Raw genomic sequence first — 14,403 nt, 5'->3', positions numbered from 1 at the left:
CCACAGGGAGAAGGCAGCCCCGTGCACTCAGGAGCGAGCCCGGAGGAGCCTCGCACTGCCCAGGGCAGTGGGAGAGGGGAAAGGAGAGCTTGACATCTTTGCAGCCCTGCAGTGGGACTGCCAGCAGTGATGTCCTTCTGCTCATCACCCACAGGGACAATTTGCCAGGGCCGAGTCTGATTTTGCAATATTCGGAGGAGTTCAGGTAGCAGCTTTTAAACTCGTTTGGATTTCAGTCAGAAAAGAGACTTTCACCGCTAATTTCTGTCGCGTTTGTTTGTGGCAAGCGCGGTGAGATTTCCAACACACCAGAGAGAAGCTCTAAACCTTACGAACCGAAGATCTCTCTAGTATTTATCTGCTCGCAGCACACTGCAGTGCCATTCACCCAGGAGTGTTAAACCGGCTTGGATGCACCAGCAAGCTCTTTGCCCTGTTCCTGATAGTGCTGTTTCATTTCCGAGCTCTGGTTCCCATCCCTGCCCCGCTTTTGGGTCCTGCTGTTCCTTTTTTAAGAAGCACAAGTGGTGGCAGATGTTACTGGCACCAGCAGTCGCCGTCCTGATACAGCTGTCAGCAATTGCAGCACCAAGAGACTGGGGACTGAGGAGCTGAATCCGGGTCTGCGCCAGCGATGCCATGAATCACGTCGGACAGCGATGAAGTTGAAGGCAGCCACAGAAGCCTCCTGGCCAGAGGGATGCAGAACAAAACCTCCTACAACTACAGTTACACGACACAGCTCAGCTCACGCTGAGTCCCATGTTTCCAAGTGCTGGGAAAGCAGCATTAGTTTTCCTTTTAATTACTAAGTGCATTTTTTGTTCATTCTTTTAATGACTGAGCTTTAAATAGGAAAAGCCTTGGAGGGCGTGAGATAACTGAGCAGATACAAACTCAAGCAAATGACTTTGCTTAATTTATTCCAAATCGTATCTGCAAGGGCATTAGACAGGACAGATCAGTTGGGAAAACTTTATTTTTCACCTGGGCAACAGCTAATGTCCCGAAAGAAAACACTGTCTTGTTCTTCTCTGGATATTGCATCTCTTAATTAGTGTAATCTATTTAGTCTGCTCTGTTAGATTTTTCACTCAAAGAGGCTGTGAAGCATCTGCTCTTAAACTTGGACTCGCAATTGCCTGCTCCAGGTAGCTGTGAGGCCCCGTGACCTCACCCAGCGTGCATGGATCTTCAGAGGAGATGGGGGTGGCGAGGGGAGCACTGCACCTCACTGCCTGCCTCCTGCTGACCTCCCCACTGGGGAGAGAAGGGCAACCAGGCAATCCCTGCTGCGAGCAGGTCAATGCTAACACAAAGCAGAGCTCAGGCACAGGGCATGGCCATGAAGACGTTACTGATAACGACCACGTCCCTTGCGTATCTGTGGCTGCTCTTTGTGTCCCTAGCAATTTCCACTTCACCCCCAGTGAAGCACTGGAGGAAGCATCGCTGCCATTCCCACTTGGGTCTACACCTTTGTGGCACATATCTCCCTGGTGCAAGCGGGCAGACCCCTTTTCATTTGGAGGTACAAAGACAAAGACTGGTTCAGGTGACCATGCAAGAGGTATCTGTATGAAGGCAGTTTGTGTTGTCCATACAATTTCCATTGCTGCTAAAATATTTGTTAAAAGAAAATAAATGTCTTTTGAGTGTCCTCTTCATTCACCGTTCGTGTTGGCTTCACTTCTTGTACATGTCCCTCTTCTTTCGTCTTGCTGTCATGTCCTATTTCAGCTCACAGCTCTGCCATCTCTCGATTCCTCTCTCCTTTGTCTGTTCATCCACAGTAAAAAACCCTTATTCTGAGGCAGGATCTCCCTTTCTAGGGCTGCTCAGGCGGTTTAAAAATATTTCAACCGGAGGAAACAGTCTGGACAGCCTCAGAGGATCCCATGCGTGGAAGTGAGTTGGCAGTGCAGAGCTGTACAGGTATTGCTTACATGACTCAGAGCGCAGCTGTAGATCAGCACTACCCTGACAACAAACATCTAAATCAGGGTCCATCCTCCAGGCCAACTCAAACCCTGTGTGTTTTGCCTAGGGGAGAGAAGATCTTCTCCTTTGAAAAGTGACCCCATGTCTTGGAGACTTTCATAACTCAACTGGATGTGACCCTGAGAAAGCTGACGTAACTTCAGCAGAAGACTGGACCAGCTGTCATCCAGAGGACCTTTCCAACATAAAGCCCTCTGTGAAAACATGATCTTGAGGCAATGGAGCCTGTGGAGGCAAATACTAGGCGATGGAGATGAGCTGGCGTGAATATGCTGGGGCCAGTTGCATCTTGCTGCCTTGTTCATTGGGTTTCACTGGGAATCCTCAGATTGAGCTAGGTTATTTTAAAGTGTTCTGAGACTGAATTTCAGATACACTACTCCTCTTTTCTTGTAAATCCTGAATACTTGCAAACAAGCAGTGAAGTTTTTTTGTTATGGTTACAGAGGTGATAGTTGCATTAGTTATTTAGAAAGCGACTTTTGAAAAAAAAGAGAGGGAACCACTCTAGCACCAACACTTCAAACATTTCAGCTGTCTTATTTCAGCTTTGTTGTTTCTTTTTTTTTAAATCCTATAAAAATGGCCTTTTGTTCTTTTGCCTTTCTGTTCCCTCCTTGTCAGGTTTACTCAGATTACAAGTCAAAAGAAGCATTTTCTTCTGTTCCATGGTGTAGATTTACTGCCAGAGAAGAATTGGCCTTCCCCTTGGTTATAAATACCGCAATAGACAACAGACGAACGGTAATAAACCATGTCGAATTTCCAGTGACTTGCTGGAGGTGCGAGAGCTCATGGCTCCGTCTGGAGAGCCACGAGTCAGCAAGGAGTGGAAAGGTTTCAGGTGAGATACTGCACTTCATTCCGCTGGTTTTGGCCGTCACTGTATATTTTGGGTGACAGCTGGTTCTTGGCTCATTTGCTGAGCCTAGTGGGCCAGGTTTAATCTCGCTGACAGCTAGGAAGGACTTGGAAGTTATCTTTTCTTCACCAATGGTATTAGACCCTGAAAGGACATGTTGCTCTGCTTGGGTCTCAAGATCATGGCAGCGTGAGCCCTTTCCCAACTCCTGGCTGCGGAGACAACTATACTGACAGCGGCTTCTGGAGGATGTTTGCCAATGCCCTGGCTGGAGCAGGGTGCCTTTTCCCATTGTATCATCTGTCAGGAGTGCCTGTAAAGGATGTTAATATAGTTTTTAAGAGCAAAAGAGACTTTATCATCTGCATTTCTCTTTTACATAGGTCAGAGAACTTCTCCTAATGGTGAGTAGGACAACCTCAACAGGTGAAGGCTGATGTATGCTGTATTTTTCAGAAGAATGATTAAAAATCTTTGCATGAAAAAGAGGTGCTCCATCACTCTTTCTGAGTACAGCCATGGCTTCCTGAAATCCTGCCACCTGATGTCATACCTGTTTTCTGCTCAGGGCCAGAGCTTTCCAAATGTCAGTCCAGCTCCCTCTGACAGTGGGTAGAGCCATTTGTTGTTCTGCTTTCCTCTTCGTCTTGCACATAAAGCAGGTTCTTTGGCTTGAGGAGGAGTCCTTTGCTGGAATGCATGAGAAATGTCCATTGGCCAGATCTGGTACAGGTTCATGTGTCCTCTCCTCCAAAGCACCTTCTCTGCCAGAGACTCTGCCAAGCAAACAGGGCACGGAATGAGTTTAGGAGTAGGTCTTCTCCCCAGTCTGGAAAAGGGCAATGCTGCTGCTCTGGCACATGAAGGGGATGTGGTAGAATGTGATACCAGATCCCACTGCTCCACCCTAGATCTGCCTCCTGCAGACACAGGGTCTGCCTGCAGCTGGTCCCTGATTGCACATGTACAGTGGTGGCAGCCTGTGCCAGAGCAGGGCCAGTGGGACCAGGAGCTGACTGAGCAAATCAAAGCTTGCCTGCAGGTCCTGAGCTGCATTGGTTTGTGACTGAAATATGGTGCTTCCAGTTAGGAGGGTAAAAATCTGCACAAGCAGGGGACTTGGGGAGAAGGAGGGGAGCAGGACAGAGGAATGCTGGCAATGTGGGCTCAGACCAGTCCCTGTATAAGCAGCACGGGTCTTGGTGGCACACGTGTAAAGTAGTGAAAGAGCCAGTCAGATCCCATTGCGCTTAAAGTTGTGACAAAAATGGACCAAACAGAGCCTCCAGAGGCCAGGAGGGTGGTGACTCTGTGCTTTTGCTGCAGCCATTCCCAGTAGAGATTTGTCTAACCCATCAGGAGTAACTGAATATGAATTAAAGTCCAAGTCCCTTCCATGAGGTTTTCTTCAAACTGCAGGGAGTGAAAGGCACCATGATGAGGGTGTATCCTCCGTGGCTACTGTCACAGTGGGCTTGTTTTCCTGTGTTCTTCCCCACTTCTCCAGCATGAGCACATCAAATACCAAGAGAGCTCTCCAGGGATGCCAGCAAATGCCCAGGGCTCTCAGCTACCTCTCTGCTCCAGGCTGGCTCCTGGGCCAGCACTGCTCAAATTTGGCAGCACACAGGGCAAGCAGGGTCACATGACCATTAGCGTCAGCCATGCAGACGGACCTTCAGCAGCAGCTATCCACTCCATGTGTGTTGATAGACATCACACACTCCTCAAAGTCCTTGCTGTTGCTGACAGCCAAGGTACCAGCCCTGGCGTCCTCTTAGTGTGGCCCACTTCATAGTACTTCCCTGTGGACTGACCTGTGCTAATTGCTGTTTCAACTAGAAGAAATCATTTCCAAAGTGTGGAAAGCTGAAAAAAAGCCCACACGTGTGCTGGGCTGACCCTGGCTGGATGCCAGGTGCCCACCAAAGCCGCACTATCACTCCCTCTCTTCAGCTGGACAGGGGAGAGAAAATACAATGAAAAGCTCGTGTGTTGATATAAGGACAGGGAGAGATCACTCACCAATTACTGTCACAGGCAAAACAGACTAAACTTGGGGAAACGGGTTTAATTTATTACCAACCAAATCAGGATAATGAGAAATAAAACTAAATCTTAAAAACCCCTTCCCCCCAGGCCTCCCTTCTTCCTCGGCGTCCTGGTTTCAGACGGGATAGAGCTGATTTTCTTCCTAGTACTTGGTATAGTGCTGTGGTTTGGATTTAGTATGAGAATAATGTTGATAGCATATTGATGTTTTCAGTTGTTGCTAAGTAGTACTCATACTCAAGGACTTTTTCAGCTTCCCATGCTCTACCGACTGAGCAGGTGCACAAGAAGTTGGGAGGGAGCTGACCCAAACTGGCCAAAGGGATATTCCATACCATATGACATCATGCTCAGTATATAAACTGGGGTGAGTTGACCAGGTACTGCAATTGCTGCTTGGGGTCGGGCTGGGCATTGGCCAGAAGGTGGTAAGCAATTGCACTATGCATCACTCGTTTTGCATATTATTATTATTATTATCATTATTATTTCTTCCTTTGCTGTCTTAGTAAACTGTCTTTATCTCAACCCATGTGTTTTACTTTTTTTTTCCCGATTCTCATCCCCATCCCACTGGGAAGGATAGGCCAGCAAGCAGCTGCGTGGTGCTTAGTTGCTGGCTGAGATTAAACTACAACACTGGGCTTAACTTTACTCTCAAGTCCTCTACCTCGTCCCCTGCAGCAGTGCAGAGGGACAGGGAATAGGGGTTGTGATCAGTTCATCACATGTTTCTGCTGCTCCTTCCTCCTCACACTCTTCCCCTGCTCTAGCTTGGGGTCCCTCCCATGGGCTGCAGCTCTTCACGAGCTGCCCCAGCGTGGGTCCCTTCCACGGGTGCAGTCCTTCAGGAACAGCCTGCTCCAGCGTGGGTCCCCCATGGGGTCACAAGTCCTGCCAGCAAACCTGCTCCAGCATGGGCTCCTCTCTCCATGGGGCCATGGGTCCTGTCAGGAGCCTGCTCCAGCATGGGCTGCCCACGGGGTCACAGCTTCCTTCAGGCATCCCCCTGCTCTGGTGTGGGGTTCTCCCCGGGCTACAGGTGGAGATCTGCTCCACTGTGGACCTCCCTGGGCTGCAGGGGCACAGCCTGCCTCACCATGGTCTGCTCCACAGGCTGCAGGGGAACCTCTGCTCTGGCGCCTGGAGCACCTCCTCCCATTCCTTCTGCACTGACCTGGGTGTCTGCGGAGTTCCCTCCTCTCTCCAGCTGCAGTTGCTATTGCACAGGGCTTTTTTTTTTTTTTTTCCTGATTTTTAAACATATTATCCCAGAGGCACTACCACTGATGCTGATGAGCTCGACCTTGGCCAGCGGTGGGTCCAACTTGGAGCTGGCTGGCATTGGCTCCATCGGACATGGGGGAAGCTTCTGGCAGCTTCTCACAGGAGCCACCCCTGTAGCCCCCCCACTACCAAAACCTTGCCACGCAAACCCATTACATTCCACCCCTCACCTCCGTGAATCACATATTTAAGAATTATCATTAAAATCCACATTCATCACATAATCTTTACAAACTTCAGTCACATCAGTTAAAAAAAAAACAATTCCCTACACCAAAATAAAAATAATGTCATCACAACACTGAAGAAAAGTGCACAATTTACACACAGGCCACCTCTCGTCCCTTCACCACAATCACAACAACCGAAATTCCCCACAATTATTCCGCTCTCTAACATTGTTCCATCCATGTTTTGCCCATTACCTCTCCCAATTGCTATCCTTTTCTCAAATTCCTCATGCCCTACATCGGGCGCCAAAAAGGACTGTGGTGGGTTGACCATGGCTGGAGGCCAGGTGCCAACCAAGTCACTTGATCACGCTCCTCCTCAGCAGGATGGTGATGGGGGGTCAGAAAATAAGGTGGAAAAAACTCGTGGGTGAAGATAAAGGCAGTTTAATAAAAGCAAAAGCACAGGCTGCATGTGGAAGCAAAGGAAAACGAAAGATTTATTCTCTGCTTCCCATCAGCAGGTGAAGTCCAGACAATTCCCCAGAAGTAGGGCTTCAGTGTGTGTAGTTGTTGCTCTGGAAGACAAATGTAATAACAAATGCCCCCCTGCCCCGTCCTCCTTTCTCTTAGCTTTTACTGCTAGGCAGTAAAATGCCTATTGCTAGGCATTCCATAGGGCATGGAATATCCCTCTGGTCAGTTTGGGTCAGCTGTCCCAGCTGTGTCCCCTCCCAGGATCTTGCCCACCCCCAGCCTGCTGGGTGAGGGGAGAATGTTGGAGAGACAGCCTTGATGCTGTGCCAGCACTGCTCAGCAGCAGCCGAAACAGTGGTGTGTTAGCAACACCTTTCTAGCTACCAGTACAAGCACAGCGCTCTGAGGGCTGCTAAGGGGAAAATTAGCTCCATCTCAGCCAGACCCAGTACAGGCAGTAAAGGAGAATTCCCGCACAGACAAAGACCAGAAAACAAATTCAAGTATTTCACACCTCCAGAAGGGGACACCTGATCTTCAGTGGACACAGAATATTCCATCATCCCAACCCAGCCATTTTACTGATTAATTACTCTGCTGAAGGTCTTTATTTTCCTGCTAACTGAAGTTTATCCAGGATCAGCTCCCAGTCACTAGAGTTTCATTTTAATGTCATTGCACAAATTGATAGTACACGTCTTTTAGATTATTGTACGTTAGGCCTCCCCCGGATCTCAGAAACTTTAATGCCAAAACATAATTTGTTCTTATTAGTAGTATCTTGGGACTGCTATGTGAAGGGACCAAGAAGGTTGGACCTATTAGGCTTTAGCTAAGACAAAGCAGGGGATGCAGCAGTAGGCGCAAAGCAAGAAGTGCTAACAGGAAGATAAATCAGGTGCTTCTGTGAGCCTCCTACCTAAAGAACAGGGTGATACGCTGAAAGAGCACAATGCAAACCCTGTACAAATTAAAATTGATGACAGAAAATAGGCCTTACAGGCTAGATAATAAATCTTTGCAGCTCACTGTTCCCAAACCGCTGTTGAGACTTTGCCTGCAGCCTGGGACCCCTGCTGTCCCCAGCAGGATGATGCCAGCTTGTCCCCTCTCCAACACCATACATGGTCCCACTGAAGGAGGGGGCAATGGTCCTCTGGGCCCCATCGTCTGCTGATGGCACCGAGCACAGGGCTCTTTTGGTGGGAGGACTCCATTAACCTTCGACTTTTTCTGCAATTTTTGGTCCTGGATCCTGTCAGGCTCCAAGTGTTGTGCTAAATGATCTATTCCCATCCTACCTCTGTGCCACCAGTCAACTGTGAACGCAATTTTCATGCTTCTGGTCAGCCATGGACAGCATGGCTTTTTCTTCATCTTTCAAGCCTGTCTTTAAATTACTGACTGAATCTGTTTTGATTCTCTCTTCCGTGATCCCAAAGCCCTGTAAAGTTTCCTTCTGACTGTAATGGACCAAGAAGCCCAGACCACTTCCTCTCAGTGATAACTGTGAAGATGTTTTCTAAAGAGCTTGGATCACTGCATATTTTGTTCTCTCTCTCAGCTTTCAGTCCCAGCATGTCAAACTAGTCTCACCAACAGCCCAGCATCCAGGAAGAAAAGCACCCAGAGCCACTGGAGAACCACAGGTCCCAAAGCCCTGAACTAAATTCCTTCTGGACAAAGCCAAAAGCCAACAAACAATTGAAGAAAATGAAAATACAGGAAAGAGCTTGTATGAATGGGATATTTTGCTGCTTTGTGTCACTGCATCTTTAAACAGAAGTTGTTGGCTGGGATATTCAGAGCAAAAAAGCTTTTAAAAAGTCATTAATACTAGCCTAAGTGTTCATTAGGCTCAAACTTCCAGAGGAAGGGAGCTGCTGGCTGAGCTCTGAACACCACGACTGGGAGCCTGCTTCAGCTCCTACTTGAGCAGCCTTAGTTTTCAGGGCAGTCAACGGGTTTTCTGGACCCTGCACCCTTCCAGCGATCAATTTCTTTGATTGCAAAGCAATTTGCATGTCTGCAGCATGGTAGAAATCAATGACTGCTAATAACAGGAGCAAGGGTCCACTTCTGGACTCTATGGCAGCAGACAGGCTGCAAATTAGCACAACTATGCCAAAATTATCCATTTACAAGCCTTTAAATATTGACAGGTTTTCACCTCATTTCATCTGAGTCTATTTGCTGTATCAAGAGGGTAAGGTTCATTTTTGATCAATTTTGTTTGTTCTTTTCCTATGGAAGCTTATCTCATAAGTCATACAACGCTTTTGAAGACAGGAAAAAATACACATAAAGGCAGGAGGTGTTGGAACTGAAGCCAGCTGCGGAGGAATCAAAAGATTCATCTGCCTTAATGTTCGATGTCTGTGGTGCAAATTTCTACAGATGAGCCCATCACCCTGAGCTGTCTTCCTAGCAAAGAGCGAGAAACAGGCTCTTACAGGGTGTGACTTAGCTGGACTATTTCAGGCAGCTTCATTAGGATGAAGTGAGTTTTCACACAGGCTGTGCCTGTTTCTCTCTGGTGACTATAAAGGCAGACCAGCTCAGATGTGGGTATTTACACATGCAGACTGTGGTTGCCCTCTGACACCTCCAGGACTTTCATCCCTATTGAGGCAGCCTGTGTCATTCTCTTTCATCCCCGATTTTAGTTTAGAAATAGTGATTCCTAAACCCACCATCCCGATAACGATGGAAGTAGGAGGCTTGAACCTTCCCTGCAGGTGCATGAGGATGTGGGCTGTGTTGCAGGGTGAAGGGCCCAGGACAAGGTGAGATGCTGCCTTTGCCTGCAGTGCTGGGCCTTTCAATAGTGTGGCTCACTGGGCTTGACCTCTGTCTTCAGGCAAAGGTATTCCCAGAGCACTGGGGCAAGCTGGAGGCAGCAAGCACTGAAAACAGAGTAAAATATTTTTAAATAGTTTAACTAACAACTTCTGCCTATCTCAGTTGCTCAAATGTCATTCTCTTTGCATTACAACTCAGTCTTGCAGAAAAATATGACTTGCCTGATCTGATTATATGTGCACACACCTAAGAGAGTACACACACGCCTTGTGAAAATCAATTAGAAATCTCCAAAGGACAATGAGGAACTAAAAATAAGGAAAACAACAGGAAGTCTTATACCTTGGTGCGTGACACTAAAAAACGATGCTTACTTGGTAACGAAGCAGAAGTGGTATGGCTTCTTTCCCTTTCAGGCCATCTTTAATATCCTAAATTGATTTAGTTGTGTTTAATCAATTGAAATGGAGTGAGGTCACAAATTTAAGCAAGAAAATACACTGTGTTAAAGACCTTAATAGGAGATAATCTTTTAATACAGAAGGCAGAAGTTTGCAATATTCCTCCGATACATTTCCTTTCAGTCCTTGCTGCCTCATAGTGCATCTAGCACATTTCCGCTTTTTCTTATGAGCTTTCTTTTCCTCATCTGATACTTCAACTTACCCACAATTTCCTTGCACCTGTACTTTTCTGTTTTTCTATACTTTGGTGTTCTTTTTCAGCCCCCAAAAGTTCTGCTTTTTGATTGGCACATCTCTGTAGAAAATACCGTGTCTTTCTCTGCAGCAGACAGGCTCCTGGGATTTGGCGTTGCTCGGGGGCATTCACATTTCTGGGGCAGGAGAATGTTGCTCCTCCTTTCTCTTTCTCCACCAAGCAAAAATACTGATCTCCAGCCCTGACCATGTAAGCACAGGACTTCTGTCATTACAGAACACAAAGCCCAAAATCTCCAGAGCAGATTGTATAGTTCGACTCCAATATAGCTGAAGAAAGGGGCCTATGAAAATGTTAATAGACTTAAAAGCTTTGGGAGGCAATTTGACATACTTCCAGTAGAAAATAGCAGCATTACTGCATAAGCATCAGAGAAGATAAGGTAAGATATTTTGCCATGGTTACAAATACAAGGACAATAAATATGTCTGATCCTTTTCCAAGAAAACAGGAGAAAAATAACTGGCAAGGTGCCCGTTGTAAAACCAATTTCGATGTATAAAGTGGCCTGCAAAAAGGATTCTGACTATTACACTGCCAGACAGAGAGAAGGAAAAGCCATTTCTGGATGCAAGAGGCATTGAAAGTGTAACCAGAAATAAAATAATAGTTCCTTTTGAGCTTTTCAGGAGTGAGACGAACCCAGTAAAACTGATAATGTCCTCTTCAGCCCCAGCATCCAGTGTGCCAAACAGCTTCTTTCTTTCTTTCTGATAACCAGAAGAGGCACCGAGGATAAAAGAAACGGATTAAGCAGACAAAGCAAGTGAGGGAATTTTTTACTTTGATCTCAACTCTGCATTCCGTATCACTGGCAAACTCCCGTGACACCATCTGGGAGCAGCTTCACTGCTGCTGTGGCCCAGGAATTGTAACTTTGGTCACCTAATTCCCTCCTGCCTGGAAGCAGGAGATTCACCCGGAGGCAGCGCAGGCACTGCTGGGAGCTCATTTCTCCTTCTGAGGAGGAGCCAGCAGGAGTTTTCCTCTGAAGAGGCTAGACTTAACTCCTGTCAAGGGATGCTTACAGCAAGGTTACCTGTGGAAGCAGATCATTTCCTTTGCAGTTTCTCCTGGCTACGTGGAGAGAAGATTGCTGTAACTGTGTCGTCTGAAGCTGACACGATTACTAGAACCAAACTACTCGCAGGTAGCTGTCATACCTGTAGATGAACCCTGCCACAAGTGCTGTTTTCAATATCCCCTGCGCTCAGTTAAAGTCAAAAATAGAGACAAAGAGTGCCTTTTTTCCTGCATGTTCCCAGATTCCTCATGTGTGACAGGCTGCAGTTCTCCCCAGGGTGTTCAGTCTTGTCTGCCCCAGCATATTAGGGACAGCTTAATACTCTTACCTCCAAGGAAGGATCAGGACAGGCTCTCCAGACCTCTCAGCTCAGCTCTTTGTGACATGGCCAGGCCTAACCCGTAGTGTCCCATCCAGGTGAATGTGGCAGACACTGCCCCAGGCTGGTGGACACACCCCTAAGCTGGTGGACACCCTCCACGGCTGGTGGTGCTTCTGGCTATCATCTGCAGACTCAGGGGGACAACAGGAGGTTTTTCAGAGTACTCCACGTTTGCCTTGCAGACAAAGAGGCCTAGAAACACCATTTTGTCTTATGCAAAAGATAAGGGAAGAGATTCCCCAAGCCACTTCTGGCATCTGGGTGCCTGACACCCATTTTTGTTATGGGAAAAAACCCCCATCTTTTCATCCCCAGATTCTCCAGCTAAGCACCATGGGACAGGCTGACAGGTACTTTAGGCCCTAGTGTTGAGTTAGTTGCAACAGTTAAAGTGATTAAAAATAGCTGCTGTGATGGGGATAGCTCGCGGTAACCTCTAAGTCTGAGCATCTGAGCAGCTGCATCCTGCCAACAGCCACGCGGTGTCGGAGCCTCCCCAGCTACTCCCCATGTGCCGCCTCGTGTCAGGCATGACGGTGCCGCTGCGACAGCTCCATCTGAGTGGGCAAGACTGGGGCCATGTCTGCTGTGACACGCTCAGGGACGAGTTGCACAAGCACTGGTTCTCCCCCACCTTGCTGCAGCTGGCCCGCAGCAGGGATGCAGCCACCAGCTCTGAGGATGGGGGGGCCGAGCATCAGTGAAAGCCATCCTGCCGGAGGGCTTGAAATAAAACAAATGTGATGATACTTCCCCACTTGCTGATGCAAAGGCAGAAAAAGAATAGGTTTCTAAGAAGTCCTGCTACTAGCCTTCATTTCAACTCGACTGGCTGATTTCCATGAGGGGTATGGGGGATCCCTTCCCCAAGAGCACAGGGCAGTTTGGAGAATGAATCCTGAATCCTAATTCAGTAACCAATTACCACAAATATTAATCTATGAGACTTTTTTTTTTAGGACGTCTCCCATTGGAAATCTGCAGCTTGCACAGCAAATGTGGGGTGAGGTTCATCGTCTGTCTTCCGACACGAGGGCCATTGCCAGGATTTTCTGACTAAGTGCCAGGTACCATCGTGGGTGGGAACGTGAGCCTCAGTTGCTTGTGTGCACTCATTTACAGTCATAAATAATGCAGTGTTTGGAAGGAGTTCAGAATACTGCTTCAATCAGGTAGCCTCAATATTGGCTGTTCAGTGCCAGAGACACAGTGACTGTGTGAGAGTGCTTAGAGCAGCAAGGGTGAGAAATGCTGTGAGCTCAGCCTCTGCGCAATTCCCCTGCAAGGAAAAACGCACGTTGGCTCTGATCAGTCTACTTTCCTGTTATCTGCTGGTCTTAAATGTCTCACACATTTGACCTCATTTACATAGGCATCTATCCCAGGAATAATTCCCTAACATTAAGTGCAAGATTGTATTTTCTGAGGTCAAGGGAAGCAAGATAGTAATTACAGAGATAATTGCTTTTAATGCATTTTTCACCTACAGAGTCCCATTAAAATGTTCTTTGCAGAAGAACAGAAAGGAACAATGTTTTAATGTTAGGCAAAGAAAGGTTTACAAGAAATGCTTTCTTCCTTCTTTATTATATCGAAGTTCCTTGACAGTTATCATGAATTAATTTTCACATTGTGCAGTCTGATTTTTTGTGGAGCAGGCTTTGCTAGCTGCATCTGAGTAATGAAACTTGGAAAACACTGACAGTGTTTACGATAATTAAAGTGAATTGAAGGATATTGTTCAGTACTCTCTAGCTAGGGTTAAAATTACTCACGTGTCTCTTAAAAATAAGCTAGAAAGAAAAGGCCAAAGTGCTAAGACCTGTTAGAGAAAGATGCATGTAAAGCATTTTTTCCTCCACCGTTTTATTGATGGTGTCTGACAATTACCTGAATGAATTCCTGTATGTCCTGCAACAGCTTCTGGCTCATTGTCACCTACTACCACATTGAACTGCTCATATTTTGCTTGACTGATTTTTTAGTGTCTCCAGGAGCAAAACTACTCTTGTCACCTGCAGCCGTGATCCCACTCATCCCCACACCAGAGCAGGGAGGGGCAACAACTGCTCACGCGCCCGCTGGAGCTGGGGGTGGGAGAGCTGGTGGGTGCCTGCCGTGGCCGAGACCGGGGCAGGGGAATGCCCCTGGAGCACCCGTCAGTCCACATGCAGAGCACAAACAGGGAACCAGCCCTGGCCCTTTGAAGTCGTTCCTGCGTCAGCTGACGATGAGGTCGAAGAGCTGCCACCAGCCCTTGCTGGTACCTTGGTAATACCCACTCTGCAGGACAGGAGAGGTGCCCAGAGCTGAATTCAGGTTATCACAGGCTCATTAGCCGGGAAGCACCCTGTGGAGCCCAACCCCTTTCCCACCCTCACTCAGGGCAGGCTGGGGCATGCAGCAGCATCCCACCGGATGTTGGTCCGACCCGTTCCCGCTGCCCTCCTCTCCTGGCAGCAGCCCCACATCCCCACAGCCTTCCCGAGCAGCACGCTGTGGCTGGCCCCTGCTCTGCCTGGTGCTCTGAAACCCTACAGCCTGTTCTGCAGGACGGCCACATACCCAGGATCATGCCCCATCTATTTGTGAAGTTGACTGCTTCTACATGGACATAGGACTTCCC

The 14,403-nt window shown here is 47.7% G+C and overlaps 1 protein-coding gene across 4 annotated transcripts in view; it reads left to right on the top strand.

Annotated features, from left to right (window-relative positions):
* Positions 1-14,403, top strand: part of CPNE8 (copine 8) — a 172,366-nt gene that overhangs the window by 131,238 nt on the left and 26,725 nt on the right. The window contains exons 20-22 of one of the 4 annotated variants that reach the window (XR_012764737.1): positions 1,833-1,935; positions 2,048-2,845; positions 3,247-3,333. The exons of 1 other annotated variant lie outside the window; for it this stretch is intronic. Coding sequence is in view for 2 of the 3 variants with exons in the window: in XM_075428245.1 (XP_075284360.1) it covers positions 1,833-1,935; positions 2,048-2,103 (159 nt within the window). In the remaining variant the exon portion in view is untranslated. Of the gene's footprint in view, positions 1-1,832; positions 1,936-2,047; positions 3,338-14,403 lie in introns of those variants that run through there. 2 more of the 4 variants (XM_075428245.1, XM_075428247.1) reach the window with 2 other exon arrangements.

Source organism: Opisthocomus hoazin, chromosome 8 (assembly GCF_030867145.1).
Source record: "Opisthocomus hoazin isolate bOpiHoa1 chromosome 8, bOpiHoa1.hap1, whole genome shotgun sequence".
NCBI classification, from domain to species: Eukaryota; Metazoa; Chordata; class Aves; order Opisthocomiformes; family Opisthocomidae; genus Opisthocomus; species Opisthocomus hoazin.
Note: the sequence above shows the minus strand (reverse complement) of the source record. Positions and strands in the feature narration are given on the sequence as shown.